The following is a 22,623-nucleotide window of genomic DNA, read 5'->3' as shown; positions in this document are numbered from 1 at the left end:
CTGTGTCTGTTCCCAGCTTCCCTGTTAATTAACTGTATTATTAACATTTATGAGTCCAAAGAAGGGCAACGAAGGTGGTGAAGGGTCTGGAGCACAAATCTGATGAGGAGCAGCTGAGGGAACTGGGGGTGTTTAGTCTGGAGAAAAGGAGGCTGAGGAGAGACCTTATCGCTCTCTACAACTACCTGAAAGGAGGGTGTAGCGAGGCAGGTGTTAGTCTCTTCTCCCAGGTAACAAGCAATAAGATGAAAGGAAACGGCCTCAATTTGCACCAGGGGAGGTTTAGATTGGGTATCAGGGACAATTTCTTCACAGAAAGGGTTGTCAAGCATTGGAACAGGCTGCCCAGGGAAGCGGTGGAGTCCCCATCCCTGGAGGGATTTAAAAGACGAGTAGATGTGGTGCTTGGGGACATGGTTTAGTGGTGGACTTGGCAGTGCTGGGTTAACGGTTGGACTTGATGATCTTAAAGGTCCTTTCCAACCAAAACGATTCTGTGATTGTAAGTGAGCATTGTCTGCAGTGCTGTCTCACCTGGCCCAGCAAGCGGTAGTCCAGATCTGTTCTCAGCTCCACTCCTCCGCTGTTGCTCAGAGGGGGCAGACAGTGCTGGATCATCACCCTCCGTGCCTCTTTACTTGACAGGTCCACCAAAATTCTCTTCTCCAACCGCCACAGCATGGCAGAATCTAACTCCCTGCAAGCAAAGGAGAGGAATTGTCTCAGCGCATCTCGTTGCAGAGACATGGCTTTGACAGCAAGCTCCTTGCTGAAGTTCCATCTGAATATGGGGAAAAACAACTTTACTTTGAGGGTGCCAGAGCACTGGAACAGGCTGCCCAGGGAGGTTGTGGAATCTCCTTCTCTGGAGATATTCAAAACCCACCTGGACACGACCCTGTGCAACCTGCTGTAGGGGAACCTGCTTTGGCAGGAAGTTGGACTAGATGATCTCCAGAGGTCCCTTCCAACACCAACCGTTCCGTGATTCTGTGACTGCATTTTTCAACCCCACCTGTAACTGTCAACCTAATTCTGAAAAAAAAAAACCAAACAAACAAACAAAAAAAAAAACCACAAAACAAAAAAAAAAACCACAAAAAAACCCAAAAAAACAAAAAACAAACAAACAAAAAACACAAAACACCAAACCAAACCAAGGATTAATTATCCAGTATATTCCTGTTCAATATGTCAGCGATACACTGGCTTGTGAATGAGGCTTCACAATAACAATCAGAAGATGTAGTTGTCTTCCCTGCCTCTGATACTAATCTGCAGCATGTCTCATCAGTAACAACCTCTCCCTTTCTCCCTTTTCTATTAAGGAGACATTACAAATCGTCTGTGTGGGGCACTGTTAGGACTAATTAATTGCTACTTTGTAAGGGATGCTTAGTAGGTATCAAATACAGACTGAAGGTCTTGGATGCGAGGGCCATGTTTATGGCAGAACAAGACGTCGATCTGAGACTGCTCCTGCAATACAAATTATAAATAACATAGCCACAAAGGAAAGTATCCTTATAAAAAGGATTGTGTGAAGGATGGACAGGCTGGATAAATGTGTCAATGAGCCAAAAACCTGTTGACATCAGCAGTAATAAAGGTGTTTTGCCTAAAAAAAAATAAAGAAAAGGTAAAATACAAAAGATTGGGACTACTCTTCATTTTTACTTGCTTGTGGTGCACAAAGGAAACCCGAAAGAAAAATGTTTCTTTCTGTTCCTTTCTCGATGCATTTTATCACCATCTAGAAATAGCCCTTCTTGGCAGTACCACCCATTCTGTCAAGTGTCAGCAGTCCTGGTACACCCAGCACGCCAGCTCCTCTGACATGCATCCAAACTGTTCATTTTAATCTATTTTTTCCTCCAAGTGCTTTTCAGTTCTTTGCATCTAATGGTAACACAACCAAACAACTAAATACAAATGTAGGCCCACTGATGAATGAAGTGGGGGCCCTGGAGACAGAGGATAAAAAGAAGGCGGAGTTACTGAATGCCTTCTTTGCCTCTGTCTATACTGCTGGAGGCTGTCCTGAGGAGCCCCGGACCCCTGAGGCCCCAGAAGAAGTCAGGATTGAGGAGGAATCTGTCTTGGTTGATGAGGGCTGGGTCAGGGACCAATTAAGCAATCTGGACATCCATAAATCCATGGGCCCTGATGGGATGCACCCGCGGGTGCTGAGGGAGCTGGCGGAAGTCATTGCTAGGCCACTCTCCATCATCTTTGCTAAGTCGTGGGCAACGGGAGAGGTGCCTGAGGACTGGAGGAAAGCGAATGTCACTCCAGTCTTCAAAAAGGGCAAGAAGGAGGACCCCGGTAATTATAGACCGGTCAGCCTCACCTCCATCCCCGGAAAGGTGATGGAACAACTGGTTCTTGGTGCTGTCTCTAGGCACATCAAGGATAGGGGGATCATTAGGTGCACTCAGCATGGCTTCACCAAGGGGAAGTCATGCTTAACCAACTTGATAGCCTTTTATGAGGACATAACCTGGTGGATAGATGATGGTAAAGCTGTGGATGTGGTCTATCTCGATTTCAGTAAAGCGTTTGACACGGTCTCCCACAGCATCCTCGCAGCTAAACTGAGGAAGTGTGGTCTGGATGATAGGGTAGTGAGGTGGATTGTGAACTGGCTGAAGGAAAGAAGCCAGAGAGTGGTGGTCAATGGGACGGAGTCCAGTTGGAGGCCTGTGTCTAGCGGAGTCCCTCAAGGGTCACTACTGGGACCAGTACTATTCAATATATTCATGAATGACTTGGATGAGGGATTAGAGTGCACTGTCAGCAAGTTCGCTGATGACACAAAACTGGGAGGAGTGGCTGACGCACTGGAAGGCTGCACAGCCATTCAGAGAGACCTAGACATGCTGGAGAGTTGGGCAGGGAGAAATTTAATGAAATATAACAAGGGCAAGTGTAGAGTCTTGCATCTGGGCAAGAAGAACCCGATGTATGAGTACAAGTTGGGGACAGACCTGTTGGAGAGCAGCGTAGGGGAAAGGGACCTGGGGGCCCTAGTGGACAGCAGGATGACCATGAGCCAGCAGTGTGCCCTTGTGGCCAAGAAGGCCAATGGCATCCTGGGGTGTATTAGAAGGGGTGTGGTCAGCAGGTCAAGAGAGGTTCTCCTCCCCCTCTACTCTGCCCTGGTGAGGCCGCATCTGGAGTATTGTGTCCAGTTCTGAGCCCCTCAGTTCAAGAAGGACAGGGAACTGCTAGAGAGAGTCCAGCGCAGAGCCACGAAGATGATGAAGGGGGTGGAACATCTCCCTTATGAGGAGAGGCTGAGGGAGCTGGGTCTCTTTAGCTTGGAGAAGAGGAGACTGAGGGGTGACCTCATTAATGTTTATAAATATGTAAAGGGCAAGTGTCATGAGGATGGAGCCAGGCTCTTCTCAGTGACATCCCTTGACAGGACAAGGGGCAACGGGTGCAAGCTGGAACACAGGAGGTTCCACATAAATATGAGGAAAAACTTCTTTACGGTGAGGGTGACTGAACACTGGAACAGGCTGCCCAGAGAGGTTGTGGAGTCTCCTTCTCTGGAGACATTCAAAACCCGCCTGGACGCGTTCCTGCGTGATATGGTCTAGGTAATCCTGCTCTGGCAGGGGGATTGGACTAGATGATCTTTCGAGGTCCCTTCCAATCCCTAACATTCTGTGATTCTGTGAAATTCCTACTCCAGTTCATCCCTTGTCATTTGTGTAATGGGAATGGTCTACAAGTACCCCAGTCATCCATACAATTTTCAAGAAGAAATAGTTGCTACAAAATATTTACTCACTCATAACTCTCCAGTGCCTTCCAGGAGCTGCTCTGAGCTATTATCCTTCCAAGTGCTGTACCAATCTTTCTTTACTGGCCCCATTCAGTCACAGACTTGTTATTTCAGTTTAAAGTATAATTAGGTCCTCATACCTGCTGAGAAACTCTCATCAAGGGGAAACTCACTTCAATGTGTCTTGTGCAGAGAGAAAAACAGGAGCCCTAAGCACCATTTCCACCCTCGCCGGCTGAGCAGAAGGAGACAGCTGTTGGAGGACTGCACCTGCAATCTGGGACTGTACGTACACTTAAATAAACCTGCCTCTAACTTTTCCCGATTCCCTGGGTGAAATCCTTTTACCAGCAAAGTCAACATTCAAGCAACGCTTCTTGTATGAAACTCCTCTTGAATTTATGGGGAGCTCAAAGCCAGCTCAAGACCGATCTGTAGCACACCCACAGAGCTTATTTCTGTCACCTTTGGTGACTTGTCCTTATTTTTTAATAGCAAATATTTTCTACTGGCATAGCACATGATAAAGAAAACCAAAAATGGGCTCCCAAATCCCCATCTAGGTGCCTGCCTAGGTTTTCCACAGACCTGAGCATGCCTGGCTCTCAGCTCAGTGGGAGCAGAAGCGTCCCTCTCCCCAGAAAGGACCTCTCAGTTTGGGAGAGCTTGTTCCACGTGCGCTGAGCCAAGGGCAATGAAAGCAAAAATGACAAAACGAGATCAATAGGAACTCAGAGGACAACAGGGATTCGCTCAGATCCATCCCAGTACTTCTAATCAAGGCCTCGGAAGTAAATACCAGACTTTGCTAATCAATGGCTGTTGGTATATTGATATTATTATTGATATTTTTAGGCTAAGATGTTGTCCAACACTCAGTGCAACGCCTCTAACACAGGGTCCCACCCAGAACGGACAAAGAACCATATTAGTCCCCGCTCTCCTTCCAAAAGTATTTTTCAGCTCAACTTCTACTCAAAATTTTTTTGCTTGGCTGGAAATAATTACTCTCTGGCTCACCAACCCCTTGGCTGTTATTTACCCATGTTACCATCCTCTGTGTAAACAGGGCAAAAGTTCTCAGGGTTTTAGAGGCACCCATGCAGGTACTCTAAACCACCCTTGCAGGCAAAGGACAACCACAGCCACAGACTCTGCAAATACCCTACAAATCCTCTAAATGATGATGTTTTCCATCACTCCTCCTGCTTCAGAGCTCTCCTGGGGTGTCCCCCAAGATCACAGTTTCATGAGCTCCCTAGCCACATCCTGTAAAGAAGTCCACTGATACACAGAAGTTGCGCTGTTTATCCAGAAAGGTTACACTGACCCCGCTTGTTGGCTAAAGAGGAAAATAAAGCCATAATATTTTTGTTATCTTAAGCATTTAGGTTGCTTGCTAAATTGTTTTGTTAGTGATCAAATGCAAGGTTAAGTGACGTGAACCAGAACAGAATAATAAGCACTGAGCCAACCAAAATATTCTGTGAAACAATAGCCAATAGAAGTATTAAGAAATGCTCATGAAAAGATGCACAAAGCTGCACAGGACCTATAAAAGCAGGTGACTTTTCAGAGCTCCCCCAGGTTGACATCAGGAGGCATCATGCCATGTTATCATTTCCAAATTTCATGAAGATAAACAAGACAAACACCTATTTTCATTTCCAGAAGAGAGAAGGGTAACAAATGCATTTTAGGCAGAAATTAAGAGACTTCAACAACTCCAGAGGTGAACCCAGAAACAGCAAGAAGGTCTGTAATTAATCCGTCTAGTGTGATTGTCACCGCAGTGCTCGGGAGGAAAAGGCACCAAGAATGGTGCTTCTCCTCCTTCCCATCTCCCATCCTTCTGTGCAATGGTTTGGCCAGACACAAGCTGAGGGCTTGTTCTCACTCCACATCTTCACCCGCTCCTCTTCAGGTTTTCCCACACCATCCTCTGCTCTCCTTTCTTTCTCTCCTCCACTGTACACACCATGCACTGCTGAGAGTGAAGGAAAGGGCTCACTATAGGGTAATCCCAGATCTGATTTGGATTTTGCAACCCACCTCTTCTTGAACTCCTCTTGCCCATACTTGGACTCAGCTTGGACAGAAGGGAAGACTCTATCAGCTTGCACCAAAGCTTCACCCACCCTGAGGCTGGGAAGGGAGAAGAAAGCAGCACTGCAATGGAAGTTGAATTAAATGCACTAATACATTAGGAAACATTTACTATGTGGTTAAGGATCCCTTTATTTCTTCACTAACGAGGCCTTTTATTTTATTTAATCACATTGAATCATTTCAACAAGTAATTTGTCAATAGAAAGTGCCCTGCTGATGAGTAGCAGGAAGCAGGGCTGGGTAGCAAGCAGAGGCTGAAGAGGAAGATCAATAGCTGCAGTGCAGCTTAGGACAGCGTAGAGAGCTTTGTTTAGGCTTCTTTTCATTTATCTAAAAGCAGCTTTGTACTGATTTTTTTTCATGATCAATAAATATCCAAGTTAAACAGATCTCTTGAAATCCAGCTTAACACCAAATGTTTGCAAGTACACAGGGCTGTGCTGCGAAGCCACAACCTCGGACTGTAGTACTAGGTATTTTGAAACCTGGTTATGAAATATCCCTAACGCAGCTGAAGTCTGGGTCTTACAGTAGGACTGAATGTTGCCTAATACACATAAAAATAATCTGTAAACATATAGTTGAGATCTTAAGAGGTGTTTAAATCCCACCGACCTCTCTGGAAGCAGATACTCCCAAATTCCTTGAGGCTGCGAGCCTCAATGCTGATGTAAGATGCTCATGGCTTTCACTAGCTTTCCATCCCCCTAAAACACCTAAGCACACACTCAGTCACATTGCCATCCAGAGGGACCTGGACAGGCTTGAGAGGTGGGCCTGTGCGAACCACATGAAGTTCAACAAGGCCAAGTGCAAGGTCCTGCATGTGGGTTGGGGCAATCCCAAGCACAAATACAGGCTGGGTGGAGAATGGATTGAGAGCAGCCCTGAGGAGAAGGACTTGGGGGTGATGGTTGACGAGAAGCTCAACATGAGCCGGCAGTGCATGCTCACAGCCCAGAAAGCCAACTGTATCCTGGGCTGCATCACAAGCAGCATGGCCAGCAGGTCAAGGGAGGGGATTCTCCCCCTCTACTCAGGGGAGCTGTTGGAGCGAGTCCAGAGGAGGCCACGTAGATGATCAGAGGGCTGGAACACCTCTCCTATGGAGACAGGCTGAGAGAGTTGGGGCTGTTCAGCCTGGAGAAGAGAAGGCTCCAGGGAGACCTTCTAGCAGTCTTCCAGTACCTGAAGGGGCCTACAGGAAAGCTGGAGAGGTCCTTTTTACAAGGGCATATAGTGACAGGACAAGGGGTAACGGTTTTAAACTGAAAGAGGGGAGATTTAGATGAGATATTAGGAAGAAATTCTTGACTGTGAGGGTGGTGAGACACTGGCCCAGGTTGCCCAGAGAAGCTGTGGATGCCCCCTCCCTGGCAGTATTCAAGACCAGGTTGGATGGGGCTTTGAGCAACCTGGTCTAGTGGAAGGTGTCCCTGCCCGTGGCAGGGGGGTTGGAACTAGATGATCTTTAAGGTCCCTTCCAACCCAAACCATTCTATGATTCTATGATTCCACTCAGAGGTTGGATTTGCTTAAGAGAGGGCAAAATCCAACCTGTCCATGAGCAATGTTGAGAAAGTCCAAAAGGAAATTCTAAGCTCTTAGATATAAAACTTTCAAAAGCAGAGCTGGCTTCTCATAATGGCTCAGCTGCCACCCTCATGTCAACATAGACTGCCAGCTTTATGTGGGAGCAGTTCCCCCAAAATAGAAATCTTGTAATTTTGAATCTACCTTAAAAAAGCTGTGTCATTTTTTTGATGTTTCAAAGGAGCAATTTTATAGAAATTAGCACTTCAGAATTGCAAAATTATCCAAAATCAACTGTGTAAAACACTCAAAACTGTATTCTGTAATTTTTGTATGGACTTTAGAAAGAGTTTATCGGTTGCATAAGGCAGACACATGGTAACAAGATACACGCAGGAATCTCTTTCCACAGAAGCAGAGAGAGAGGTCAGCCTCACACTGCTGTTAACACATCTCCAAGATCCCTAGATCCAGCACCAGTCACACAGTGACCTTCAGACCAGTTGCTGCCTCTGAACTCTTCCTCAGTGGGTTTCAAACACACAATTCTTCCTTCCAAACCAGTGTGCAAGAGTAGAAAGACATGGATCTCCTGAAGACATCTGATCCTTTTTAATACTGCCATGCTGCAGCATTACATGTGAAGCTTAGCTACTCACAGGATAATTGAAGAGAGCACAGAAAGGTGCAATGCATTGCTCAGAGTTTCTCTTTCTAAAAGGCTAATGATGCTACAATAACATAAGCATTTATCTTGTATTGCTAACAAACCATAAAGAGACAAATGGATTATTAACGTATTAATTCTCTTTCAAACTTAACTGTTCACGCACACAGTAGTTATTTTTCAGCATTTTCTTACACAACAGGAACTCAATTAAATCATTCTGCTCAGTTCCTTTCATGTAGATACTGTAACACAAAATGGGGTGGATTTTGTACTGATTTAAATTCATGAGTTTGTCCAAGGCATAAATCCCCCAAACCAAAACACAGACTCCTCTCTAATGGCTATAAAAGCCAGTGGTGGCTTTGTACTCACACTGTTGGGCCAGGGTAGGAACCAGCCTAATTTGTATATCTAATTTCTACGTAAATTTTAGGTGCCCACACAGCCACTCTTCTAGTTAAAGAGCCTGAAAGCCCTGGACAGGCCACAGAGAGAGGCAGATGAAAACCTCTGGATGTGTTACCACTTTGGCACTTGAATTTCAGCAGGTGAGATGTTCTCAGTGGCTCTCAGAAGCATCCTGCCTTGACTGTATGGGAAACAAAGTTTTGCATTAGGAAAGAAAATCACAGAATCACAGAATGGCTGGGGTTGGAAGGGACCTCTAGAGATCATCTAGTCCAACCCCCTGCCAAAGCAGGTTCCCCTAGAGCATGTTGCACAGGGTCGTGTCCAGGCGGGTTTTGAATATCTCCAGAGAAGGAGACTCCACAACCTCCCTGGGCAGCCTGTTCCAGTGCTCTGGCACCCTCAAAGCAGCTTTTCCTCATATTCAGACAGAACTTCCTGTGTTTCAGTTTGTGCCCGTTACCCCTTGTCCTGTCACTGGGCACCACTGAGAAGAGTCTGGCCCCATCCTCTTGACACCTGCCCCTAAGGTATTTGTAAGCATTGATAAGATCCCCTCTCAGTCTTCTCTTCTCCAAGCTGAACAGACCCAGCTCCCTCAGCCTCTCCTCATGAGAGAGATGCTCCAGTCCTCTGATCATCTTTGTAGCCCTCCACTGGACTCTCTCCAGTAGTTCCTTGTCTTTCTTGAACTGGGAGGCCCAGAACTGGACACAGTACTCCAGGTGTGGCCTCACTAGGGCAGTGTAGAGGGGGAGGATAACCTCCCTCGACCCACTGGCCACACTTCCTAATGCACCCCAGGATACCATTGGCCTTCTTGGCCACAAGGGCACACTGCTGTCTCATGGTGAGCTGCTTGTCCACCAGAACTCCCAGGTCCTTCTCTGCAGAGCTGCTTTCCAGCAGGTCAACCCCCAGCCTGTACTGCTACATGGGGTTATTCCTCCCAAGGTGCAGGACCCTACACTTGCCTTTGTTGAATTTCATTAGGTTCCTCTCCATCCAACTCTCCAGCCTGTCCAGGTCTCACTGAATGGCAGCACAGCCTTCTGGGGTATCAGCCACTCCTTCCAGGTTTGTGTCATCAGCAAACTTGTTAAGTGTACACTCAGTCCCTTCATCCAGGTCATTGATGAATAAGTTAAACAGGACTGCATCCAGTACTGACCCCTGGGGAACACTGCTAGCTACAGGCCTCCAACTAGACTCAGCACCGCTGAGTAGTGGGAAAGACAGGCTTATAGAAGGATCTCTTCCCATGATGGACAGAAACTCCAGCCCTAACATCAGAGAACTGTGTAATTCTCAAGTGACTTCTTAGGTATTTATTTAATTTTAATGAGGGATACTGAAGGGTAACACATTGCCTGTTTTTATGCAGCAACTGTGCCTCTACATCTAAGTTAGACCACTCCCCTTAGGTTTTTTTACATTCAGTGGAGAGAAATACTTTGAATCACTCTCATGGTACCTAAATTAGGCCTTGCTTTGATTTACAGCATCACAGAATGGCTGAGGTTGGAAGGCATCTCCTGGAGATTTTTTTAGCCCAACCTCCTCCTCAAAGCAGGGTCAGCCAAAGCAGGTTGCTAAGGGTCGTGTCCATTCAGGTTTTGAGCATCTCCAAGGATGGAGATATCAAGAAAGACCTCAGTGCTATGATGATCAGCAAACTGCAAAAACATTAGCCATTCAGTCTGCTCCCAGCAGATACCTTGTATTTCTCTGCTTCATGTACACTTCAGGAAGAGGAGGAAGCATGGAAAAAACCCCTTCTTATACCTGACATCTTTTTTTGCAGACATCTGCATCCAAGACTGCCCCTCACCGAACAGATAATTTCCAGTTTACTTTGCTGAGGTTCCACTCTCTGATTCCAGTGCCCAGATTTCTGTCAGAAAAGATGTTCTTCCACTGAAGATTTCATGGATCGGTAGCCCAGGGACAGGGAGAATCTCAGGGCAGGCAGAAATCCACAGACTAGTTTCAGACCTATGAAAAACTAACTTCAAAAACAAGCCCAAACTAACTTCAAAAACAAGCTCATCATCAACATGCTTCAATTCCCCGTACAGGTGTGGCTCCTGCTCTGGAAAATAATTAGTGAGCTATGAATCAGACTGTTAAAAATAGCTGTGCTTAACCAACAGCCGTTGTTTTCCCCCTGTACTACTTGCAACCATTTGATAATGTTTTGTATGAAAGAGATAGATATACTACACTAGTTCAGATGAATGATCAAGCCAGATCAACGTGCTGGCTCTGACAGTGGCCATGGGAGATGCTATTCAAGGAGAGGACACAATCTGGCCATTTGCTGCTGTCTGTTGGACTCCCTTGAGCGTCCCACAGTTGTTACACTACAAATGTTACCTCCCTACCTCATCCTCTCCTGTCTGTGTTGTTCTCAATACATGTCCTGCCCATTTTGAGAACCAACATGATGAAGTGCCCTAGTTCCAGTCTTAAACCGCTTATTCTTCTATTCTAAATTATGTTCAATAAACTGAAGAATTTTGTCCCTCAACTTTAAAAAGTCACATTTGATACCAATAAAATACAACATTCCTATTTATGGAGTATCCTTCTAAGCACTAGATGTTTTAAGCACCTTACAGTTCCAGGCTGAAACCCTTCTTAGCTTAAACATAGTAAATAACTTGCCTATAAAGTCAAATACTCCATTTCAAATATTAGCAGCTGGTAGCACCAGCATATGTTGACTTCATTATGGATTATTCTCATGTGTCACAAATAGCAAGAATTATAGAGTTTAAAAGTAAAAGCTCCAAATTAATCTTTAAATGCTTTAACCAAATATCAAGGCTTTTTCTGCAAAAGTCTAAAAATCTTTATCTGTGCTTAGAAGCTCATGCAAATGTATTCAAAATGTACTCTCTGGATCTCTTACCATGGCAGATTGGAAGCTGCTAAAACAAATACAAAATCATCAGATTGGGCCAAGCCATCCATCTGCACCAGTAATTCTGTTTTCATCCGCTGACTTCCTTCATGTTCACCACTACCAAGATTCAGAGAAATATTATTTGCTCAGTGCATTAAAGTAATCATCTTTCTTTATACAGTGTCATTCACAGCAACTGAGCCCTTGTCACAGTTTTGCCCCAGTTCAAAGCATGGTTAAGCTCCATTAGCTAACATCTAAGCATTAAAATCAAGCTTTCTAATGATTATTTAAATGTACTCTTTTCAGTGCATTAAAGTGAGGAGAATTCACTATTACTGAATCCAAAGAAAACATTTATTTTTATTTTTTTCTTCATATTAATCTCCACTCAACATTGAGGTTTACTGGAAAACAGCTCAGGCTTTGATTGAATGATCCATATAAGAGAATTTTTATAATGGGATAGTTGCCATTAAATAACTAACACACACACCTGTTCAGGGCAACTAGTGGCATTTTTCTGTGAGTGAATGTTAAGTGGCCACACAAAGATACATCTACTACTGAATTCAATATTTTGCAAAATGGTCTATTGAAAGCAAACAGAAAAATATGCTGTATTGAAACAAATTTAAAAATGGGGCAGAGACCAACCAGAAAGAATCCTTCCTCAAAAAGAGAAGGGGAACTTAAGCAAAGTGCTAAGAATTCTGGCCCTGATCCAGGTAACCAATTTTGCCAGAAACCAGTTTGAACTCTTGGTCCCAGATGTGGAGTTCTTGATAACTCCTGCACCAAACAGAGAGAAAACATCAGGGCCTTAGATGGTAAGAGCTACAATTCAGGTTTAATGGCTTATTTATGCAAAAGCATCCATACATCAGTGCTATGTAATATTTAATAAGAATATGTAAAAATAACTACATAATCTTAGATTAAAATCCTTATTAAAATATATAATCCATTGATGTTAATGAGACCTTTTAAAAGTATATATGAAGGCAAAATTTGTCCCATAATTTATAACTATTAACTGACAATTATTACAGGTTGTACCTTTACAATATGGCATATTCTATTTATACTCCGTTGTGAGCATACAATTTACAGTACATAAAATCCACTATAATGGGCTCCTAATGGCTATAATATTTTTATATTACTCCTTCTTCTTCCTCATCCCTAACCTTTTCAATCTGTTTTTAACTATGAACTGTCTACACCATGGATGACAATAACAACATCCTCCCATTCCTGCATCTGGAAGTCCTGACAATGACACGAAAATTTGTCCCATTAATGAAAATGCCATTCCACCGTGTACACTCCCTCTTACTCTGCTATGCCTAAGCCTGTTCAAAGTGTCACAGAATCAGCTGCTTCTTACTCACCTCCAAAAAGTCACCTGTGGTTTCCTCCCTACTGCCTTTATTGGGCACCAATGCTGGGCGGGAGTGTTGATCTGCTGGAGGGTAGGAAGGCTCTGCAGAGGGATCTGGACAGGCTGGATCGATGGGCCAAAGCCAGCGGTATGAGGTTCAACAAGGCCAAGTGTCAGGTCCTGCAGTTGGGACACAACCACCCCAAAGAATCACAGAATCAGTCAGGTTGGAAGAGACCTCTGGGATCATCAAGTCCAACCATTGCCCTGACATCACCATGTCAACTAGACCATGGCACTAAGTGCCATGTCCAGTCTTTTCTTAAACACCTCCAGAGATGGTGACTCCACCACCTCCCTAGGCAGCCCATTCCAATGTCTAATGACCCTTTCTGAGAAGAAATGCTTCCTAATGTCCAACCTGAACCTCCCCTGGCAAAGCTTGAGGCTATGTCCTCTTGTCCTATCTCTAGTTGCCCGGGAGAAGAGGCCCACTCCCACTCCACTACAACCTCCCTTCAGGTAGTTGTAGACTGCAATAAGGTCACCTCGGAGCCTCCTCTTCTCCAGGCTAAACAACCCCAGCTCCCTCAGCCGTTCCTCATAGGTCAGACCCTCCAGACCCTTCACCAGCTTGGTCGCCCTCCTCTGGACTCGCTCCAACACCTCAACATCTTTCTTGAAGTGCGGGGCCCAGAACTGGACACAGTACTCAAGGTGCGGCCTCACCAGTGCCGAGTACAGAGGGACGATCACTTCCCTAGACCGGCTGGCTACACTATTCCTAATAGAGGCCAGGATGCCATTGGCCTTCTTGGCCACCTGGGCACACTGCTGGCTCATGTTTAGCCGGCTGTCGATCAGCACCCCCAAGTCTCTTTCCACCGGGCCGCTTTCTAACCACTCTTCCCCCAGCCTGTAGCGCTGCATGGGGTTGTTGTGGCCAAAGTGTAAGACCCAGCACTTGTTCTTGTTGAACCTCATGCCGTTGGTCTCAGCCCATCTATCTAACCTGCCCAGATCCCTCTGTAGGGCCTTCCTACTCTCCAGCAGATCGACACTCCTACCCAGCTTGGTGTCATCTGCAAATTTACTGAGGGTGCATTCAATCCCTATGTCTAGATCATCTATAAAGATATTGAACAGCACCGGCCCCAGAACTGAGCCCTGGGGAACACTGCTAGTGACCGGCCGCCAGTTGGACTTTGCCCCATTCACCACCACTCTCTGGGTTAAAAACTGGCTGGATGGCCGAGCCCATCGAAGAGTCCACCCATCCAAGCCCCAGGCAGCCAGTTTGTCTAGGAGGATGCTGTGGGAGGCAGTGTCAAATGCTTACTGAAGTCTAGATAGACTACATCCACAGCCCTGCCCTCATCTACTAAGCAGGTCACTTTTTGTCATAGAAGGAGATCAGGTTGGCCAAGCAGGACCTGCCTTTCATGAATCCATGTTGGCTGGCCCCAATGCCCCAATAGTCCTGCGTGTGCCGTGTAATGGCACTCAGGATGATCTGTTCCATCACCTTGCCTGGCACCGAGGTCAGGCTGATAGGCCTATAGTTCCCTGGATCATCCTTCCAGCCCTTCTTGTAGATGGGCGTTACAACACACCACACCACACACCACTACAGGCTGGGGGAAGAGCAGCTGGAAAGCTGCCTGGTGTAAAAAGACCTGGGGGTGTTGGTCAATGGCCAGCTGAATATGAGCCAGAAGTGTGCCCAGGTAGCCAAGAAGGCCACCAGCATCCTGGCTTGTAGCAGCAATAGTATGGCCAGCAGGACTAGGGCAGGGATCATCCCCCCCATACTTGGCACCAGTGAGGCCACACCTCAAATCCTCTGTGCAGTTTTGGGCTGCTCACTACAAGAAAGACATTGAGGTGCTGGAGCGAGTCCAGAGAAGGGCAACGAAGCTGGTGAAGGGTCTGGAGCACAAGTCTGATGAGGAGCAGCTGAGAGAACTGGGGGTGTTTAGTCTGGAGAAAAGGAGGCTGAGGGGAGACCTTATCAGTCTCTCCAACTACCTGAAAGGAGGGTGTAGCGAGGTGATGATCGGTCTCTTCTCCCAAGTAACAAGCAATAGGACAAGAGGAAACAGCCTCAAGTTGTGCCAGGGAGGTTTAGGTTGGGTATCAGGAAAAGTTTCTTCATGAAAGGGTTATCAAGCATTGGAACAGGCTGCCCAGGGCAGTGGTGGAGTCCCCATCCCTGGTGGTATTTAAAAGCCATGTAGATGTGGTGCTTAGTGACATGGTTTAGTGGTCAAATTGGCAGTGCTGGGTTAATAGTTGGACTTGATGATCTTAAAGGTCCTTTCCAACCAAAACAATTCCATGATTCTATTTCCACTTCAAATCCCTTATTTTAAAATACATCAGCGCTGGTTGTACACTTTTGCACCTCCCTCCTTCTCACCATCTTGCTGGACCCATATTCCCTTGCTAATCTTCATGCAACCTGTCTTTCACGCTTGCTTCTCTACTGATCTGATCTACTGTGAATGAAACAACCACTATATCTCACTCTAAATCCCCAGTGTATGCAATGGTTCCATGATGTGGTACTTTCAGAGCTGATTGATAGACATTCTGACAATGATACACTGTGAGGCTCCTAAAGTTGACAACAGAACAACAAAAAAAAAAGCTACTTAATAAGAAGTCATGAAAATTTACCATTATCACTCAAAGTAATTATAATGTCAATGAAATCTATAAGACAAGTCTGTCAGGAGCACAGTCATGCTCCTGTTGAAGTTTATAGAGTAGCCTCAGGCTTTAGTTTAGTGAAGATTTGTTTCTAACAGGTACACCATATGATTAAAGATGATTGGTTAGCACCTGAACACACACACTGTTGAAAAGATGCAGTAAAAGGGGGACAAATATTCTCCTAAAGCCATACGAAGTGGTCTCATCAGTTACCCAGAAGCAGTGCCTCTTTGACTCATAACTGACTCCAGATCATCCAAGAAAATTGTGGAAGGAGCATGGTACCAGGCAAGCTCAAATAGCACCTGTTTAGAGAGAAAAGTAAATGTGAAAGAAAAGATAAACTAACACAAAAAGGCATTAAGGGCCACTGGCACAGGAGATGAATAACAGTAGCCACAATCCAAACTTCTAGGACAAAAAGGGGTATCTGCTGGGGAAAAGCTCTGGGTAGGCTGAGAGTCCCTGAATCCTCTCAAATTCTGAAAGGTTTGTAAAGGAGCTATAAAGAACACAGGCTTGTAATCCTGTCTTTATATGTAAATCTTTCTGGCTAAATCCTATCAGAGTACCCTGTGAATAATGGAATAGAACAAAATGATCCATCAGAGGATTCTGGGAACTCCTAAATTGTTATCAGAGATTAAACATCCATCTTTTGTTGTTGCTCCATTTGTAGTTTTTTAAATAAGGATTTGAGAAAAAAAAATTTAAAGTCATCTGAACCATAAGGAAAGAAAATGGACTGATTCTCTTGATAAGAATCAAGCAGCTCTTTTGTTTTTCCTGGTGAAAAGAGACAAACTGCTTGAACAACCATGATTTAAAAATGGAATATTAAGCTGTCACACCAAATCTAGGTCTGACCTTTTGAGAAAGAAGTTTCATCTGTTTTTCTGTAAACATGGAGAGGCTTATATTAGCAGTAAGATCATATTGTCAGTTCTTCTTCATTGAAGCATTCTTTGAGGTTTTAAATAAATATCACTAATAATGTATATTATTCCAGCACTTTTTTAAACTGAACACTTAAAGAAATTTAAAAAGATCCAAAGTGTAGAAAATAATATGTATATGAAGCACAGGGTTTAAATTATTTGTCCAGAGTCACAAGTGGTCCATGACCAGCATTGTAATTAGTGCTGTTTAAGGAAGCAAAAGTTTGCACTTAAGTAGAACGTTGGATTATATAATACTCTTTCCATGAGTGGCTTTTCCAAGATGGTTGAAACAAAAATTGAATGCTACAATATCAATTCTGCTTCTACATCCACTATCACTGCTATCATGCAAAACGCACTGACAGTTTGCAGTCTACAATTTTACTACAAATCTAAAATATAAAACCACACCAACACAGTTGAGAACTGGATGAGTGGCCATTCCTCCAAGTGAGCACGAAACCCACATACTTCACACAACTTCAGAAGACTCCTGCACCAGGCTCATGTCATTTTAGGATATAAATTCACACAATACATTTCTTAGATCTGTCCCAATTCACAATCTTATTTCATTTCTGGATTCTGCCAAAAACTCAACTAAGGGTAAAATGCCACAAATTCAGTATCATTGCGAATGCTGCAGTGTGTTCACAAAAACCCTTTTAGATTGTGTCAAAAAAACAGACTGTCCCATCCCTACTCCTGACAGAAGGGAAACTTTTAGGAAGCTACCGAGACAGATGTCAAGAGGATCAATGACATAGGAGGTAAATGTCAGAAGAGAAATGTGCCATTTTAAAGGACAAAGGACACATGAAGAATAATTATGTTGCAGACATTGCCTAAATTTCAAGAGAAATTAACAAGGCTTGTAATGCCATTTGTCGAGGGCAATCTGTTATGATTATTCACTCTCAAGAACTCTGTATCTATCCAAAGCATAGCCTAAGAAGTGAGTGTAAAGGAAAGCTAAGAGCTTGTGGATTTCTTACACTGAAATGGCGGACATTACAGAGAGGTTAGGATGGGCATCTTAGGGCAAGGATGCTGCACCTGAATCCCTGAATTTTTTGGTACCACTGTTAAGCCATGCATGCTCCTTGATCATCTATATGCAAAAATACATTTACCCATTTATCATCCAGCTACCTTCCTCAAAGGATCACATCTGTGCTTGACAGCAAAATCTTTGTGACAAGGGAATTCTTTGCCAATACTGTGCCCTGAAGACTAAGAATAGTAGGGAATTTGGGAATCTAAATAACATTTTGTAGGGAGCCTAGGAGCCAACCCTTGCAGAAAGGATGTGAAGTGCTTTGAAGGGGTCACTAAGCAAACACTATTTTACTTAGTAACTCTGCTTGCCTGTCTCTTATTCAGTGAGTCAAAAATCTTTGCTGCCTTCAGGACATCTGTTTCATCTTGCATTACAGAACTAAAATTCCACAGCAAGAATCCATTGTGAGGATTCTGCAGAAGTGATGCTATTCCCATTTTAAAAACTAGATATGAATAGAGTCACATGTTTTGTCCAAGACAGGAAAGATTATGAGTATCAGAGGAATAACACTCTGCAGTTCTGTGTTAAACTCCAGTTCTTTAAGTGGGAACCTGATGTTTGTTAAAGTATAACGAATAAGATAATTCTTACCCAGAGAAGTTTTTCTGAATCACCCCTCCATTTGCTGACAATGGTAGATGCTGATACGTTGAAAAAGGTTGTATTGCATTCTGTGGCAACAGCCTTAGCAAGCAGAGTTTTTCCAGTACCTACAAACAACAGCATTGAAGAAATTCACTCTCTAAAGAAATACAATGCAAATATTTGAATAACTCCCCTCATCCTACTATAAGTCAGATAAAAACACTAAAATAGAAAAAGTCATAAAAATCACAGAATGGTTTGGGTTGGAAGGGACATTTAAAGGTCACCTAGTCCAACCCCCCTGCCATGAGCAGGGATGTCTTCCACTAGACCAGGTTGCTCAGAGCCCCATCCAACCTGACTTTGAACATTTCCAGGGATGGGGTATCTAAACATTCACAGGAACAAATGGAGTTTACTGCAGTGACAGCCTTTGCAACCTAACTCAGGCAGTACTGTCCCTCTGTCCCCTCCCAGCCACACTCACGGTGGTAGTGCTTGTGTGAAAGTGGAGCAAAGGGAGCAGTGAAGCTGTGCTGACATGGGAAAAACCAGCTAGCACAGAAGAGGGCAAAGCTTCCACCTCATTTCCAAAATAGGCCCCAAATGCAGAAGAAAGGGACATTTTCCTTAAGAAAGTGAGTCCATGTCAGATTTATTTACATTTTGTAAGACCAGGTCAAGCCAGACTTGATTAATATAGCCCAAATTGAGTAAAACCAGAGATATTAGTTCTCACTCCTCTGAATGGTTAGTATAAGTACTTTTTTTTTGGAAGATTCAAGTGTAGAAATAGTCAAGGGTTATGAGAAAGGCAAATGGACAGGTTTGAGTGTCAGAGACAGACGTAACCATCCACCATTGTCTCCTTTTATTTCACATGTTCTTTATCAACATATTTGATCTAATTAGCATCAATGATTTCTCCGTGGGAGAAAACCAGAAGCAGCAATAAACAAATGAATATGGTATAAAGCTCTTCATACCTGGTGGTCCATAGAGCAATAATCCTTTCCAGGGAGACAGAATGCCTGTAAACAGGTGGGGATACTGAGGAAACCAAAAAGTAATTCAGAGATTAAAAACGTATTATCTATAACAAAATGCAAGGGATTCTAACCCCTACCCCACTGCTCCTAACGCATTCAGGAAACCTAAGAAATTTGCAGAGAGCAGGATAAAACCCTTCCAAAACAATGTAATATATACTGAGTACTGACAAAAATACTGTATTTGCCATTTGAAATCTGTTTTAAGTGAATTCTTCAAATACAATTGGTTTGATATTCTCTTCTATAAGTAATTTTCCATTGAGTTAATACAGGCCAAATCCAGCAGCTCTTACATTGCCAAAGGTGCCAAAGAATAGGACCCAACACTTATAATTTTAATATTGAAAAGCTGTTTTCCTATAGGAGAATTCATATGCTATTGTCAGATGAAACAGAAACACAAGGAGTTCTAATATGAACTGCCTGCAAAAGCACAGAAATAGTGAAAACTCTAAAATACCACTGTAGTGACAAGGAAAATGCTAACAAGGTTTTCTCAAACACTGGTTTTCTCAAAACTATTTAGCACCTTACCCTTAAGGGATAAACAACTGCTTCCTTGACTAGCCTCTTAGCTGCATCCAGTCCAATAATATCATCCCACTTCACATTTAGATTATGGAGATAAATGTCCTGCAATGTATATTGCATCCTGTTAGAAAAACTTAAGTTCTTCTGAACTAGGATAACCACCTCTAGCAAAGTAAATCAACTCAGTTAAAAAGTAACAGTACCATTACATGATACAAACTGTATTATTTAACCCTACGTGCTTCTTTACAAGAGGAAAGCACACACAGTAATTATTTCTATAGAACTGCTATACAATGCCTTGCCCCTAGTTTCTTTAAGAGCACATACACTACCAAATGTATATGCTGAACAGATCTGTTTCTCAAATCTCTTTCCTGGGAGTTGGTTGTAGTAGCCAACTAACATATAAAGAGCTATACTGATATGAAGGTTCACCAAGCCTAATATCTTGTCTCTGATGCTGGCAAGTATCATAGAAGCATAGAATGGTTTGTGTTGGAAGGGAACTGTCATTGTTTAACCCACACCCTAGACTAAACAACAACAGTTTTTTTCTCACCCAATGTCCCTTCCCCAAACGAGGAAGCGAATTGGGAAAAAGAGAGGGAGACTTCTACATTGAAGTTAGCCAGATTTAATTAAATAAAGAAATCAATATAAATGACAACATAAAAGAGACAAAAACTATACTTATCCACAGATCATTAGCAAGTTGCTCGAGGAACCACAACAACAAGAAGGAAAGAGAGCAGAAAAAACCCCACCTCTTCTTACCAAACCCTCTCTTTTCTAGTAAGCTTGATGTCAATGATATAGAATACACCTGGGGGCCAGCCAAGGTCAGCTGCCCTGGATTTAACTGCTGAGGGCTTTGATCACCATGGCTGGCCACAAGCTGAAACCAAATCCCAGTGAAACCAGGACAGGATTCCACCCCTTATTCTATATCATTTACATCAAGTCACTACTATTTTCCCCATCCCTCAACATACATACACATCCACATATACACACAGATACTCTCTCCAGTCCATGGGCCATTTTACCAAAAAGTCAATTGAATCAATACAGTCCAAATCAGTGGGTTCCTTTTCTCAGGATATTTCTCAGGGCAGGAAAAAACATTGGTGTGGGATCCACTCAGTTAGGAGCTCGGGACCAGGCCTCAGTACAGTGTTATGGACTGGTGAAGTTGGGCACAGCAGGATGGTGTATTGCATCTTGATCTTGCAGTGCATGTATCTGCTGCAGCCCATGTTCAGGGTCTGGGGTGACTCTTACTGTAAGAAATGACACTTAGCATCATACAGTTATTGGCTATTCTCACCCAGAATTAAATCTCCTTGGGGTACACATTTAACTTCCCCATCCTCCTGCATCATCCACCAGGTGCACCCAGGTCCTTGAGCAAAAGCAATTCCACACATAGGCTTGCCTTTGCTCGAGGCAGGAGTAATCCAAACTGTTTTCCCCAACATATTTCTTGCATGAACCACAGGGACTTTATCCCCCTCTATGGTGCGCAACAGCTCGGATTGAGCAGGACCAGCCCAGTTGATAGATCCCCTGGTATTAACTAACCAGGTGGCCTTTGCTAAGTGTTCATCCCAATTTTTGAAAGTCCCATCACCCATTGCTTTCAGTGTCATCTTCAACAGCCCATTACATCCTTCCACTTTCCCAGCAGCTGGTGCATGGTAGGGGATGTGATATATCCCTTCAACACCATGCTCTTTAGCCCAGGTGTCTATGAGGCTATTTCAGAAATGAGTCCCCTTGTCTGACTCTATTCTTTCCAGAGTGCCATGTCACCACAAAATCTGCTTTTCAAGGCCCACAATAGTGTTACGGGCAGTGGCATGAGGCACAGGGTATGTTTCCAACCAGCCGGTACTTGCTTCCACCATTGTGAGCACATAGCTCTTGCCTTGGCGGGTTCGTGGAAGCAAGATGTAATCAATCTGCCAGGCCTCTCCATACTTATATTTCAGCCATTGTCCTCCATACCACAGGGGTTTCAGCCATTTGGCTTGTTTAATTGCAGCGCATGTTTCACATTCGTGGATGACCTGTGCGATGGTGTCCATGGTCAAATCCACCCCTCAGTCACAGGCCCATCTGTATGTGGCACCTCTGCCTTGATGGCCCGATGTATTATGGGCCCACCTAGCTAAAAATAGTTCACCTTTATGCTGCCAGTCCAGATCTACTTGAGCCACTTTGATCTTAGCAGCTTGATCCACCTGCTGGTTACAGAATCACAGAATCACAGAATGTTAGGGATTGGAAGGGACCTCGAAAGATCATCTAGTCCAATCCCCCTGCCGGAGCAGGATTGCCTAGACCATATCACACAGGAACGCGTCCAGGCGGGTTTTGAATGTCTCCAGAGAAGGAGACTCCACAACCTCTCTGGTTGTTTTGTTGTTCCTCAGTGGCTCTGCTCTTTGGTACGTGAGCATCTACGTGACATACCTTCACAACCAGCTTCTCTAATCGGGTAGCAATATCCTGCCATAATTCAGCTGCCAGAAGCCGCCCAGTCGCCAGCCCTTGTACTCGTGGGCGACTTCAACTTGCCGGATGTCTGCTGGAAATACAACATGGCAGAGAGGAAGCAATCTAGGAGGTTCCTCGAATGTGTGGAGGACAACTTCCTCATGCAAGTGGTAAATGAGCCCACTAGAGGAGGGGCCCTGCTTGACCTGTTGTTTGTGAACAGAGAAGGACTAGTGGGAGGTGTGAGGGTTGGTGGCCGTCTTGGGAGTAGCGACCACGAAATGTTAGAGTTTTCGATAGTGGGGGAAGTAAGGAGGGGCAAGAGCAGAACTTCTGCCTTAGATTTCCGGCGGGCAGACTTTAGCCTGTTTAAGAGGTTGGCGGACAGAGTCCCTTGGGAGTCGGTCCTGAAGGGAAAAGGAGTCCAGG

General features: G+C 44.2%; 2 protein-coding genes across 2 annotated transcripts in view; one reads left to right on the top strand and one right to left on the bottom strand.

Annotated features, from left to right (window-relative positions):
* LOC137675649 (haloacid dehalogenase-like hydrolase domain-containing protein 2) overlaps positions 1–1,606 on the top strand; it is a 29,795-nt gene extending 28,189 nt beyond the window's left edge. The window contains exon 7 of the mRNA XM_068421833.1: positions 646–1,606. Within this exon, the coding sequence (XP_068277934.1) occupies positions 646–755 (110 nt within the window). The 3' untranslated portion in view covers positions 756–1,606. The remainder of the gene's footprint in view (positions 1–645) is intronic.
* Positions 1,607–11,378: 9,772 nt separating this feature from the next.
* On the bottom strand, positions 11,379–19,812 carry LOC137675648 (katanin p60 ATPase-containing subunit A-like 2). The gene is given in 5 exon segments (XM_068421832.1): positions 11,379–11,538; positions 15,734–15,825; positions 18,116–18,234; positions 19,096–19,159; positions 19,696–19,812. Coding segments are annotated over 5 exon segments (552 nt in total).
* Between the last annotated feature and the right edge of the window lie 2,811 nt (positions 19,813–22,623).

This window comes from Nyctibius grandis, chromosome W (genome assembly GCF_013368605.1).
Source record: "Nyctibius grandis isolate bNycGra1 chromosome W, bNycGra1.pri, whole genome shotgun sequence".
Taxonomy (NCBI): Eukaryota; Metazoa; Chordata; class Aves; order Nyctibiiformes; family Nyctibiidae; genus Nyctibius; species Nyctibius grandis.
Note: the sequence above shows the minus strand (reverse complement) of the source record. Positions and strands in the feature narration are given on the sequence as shown.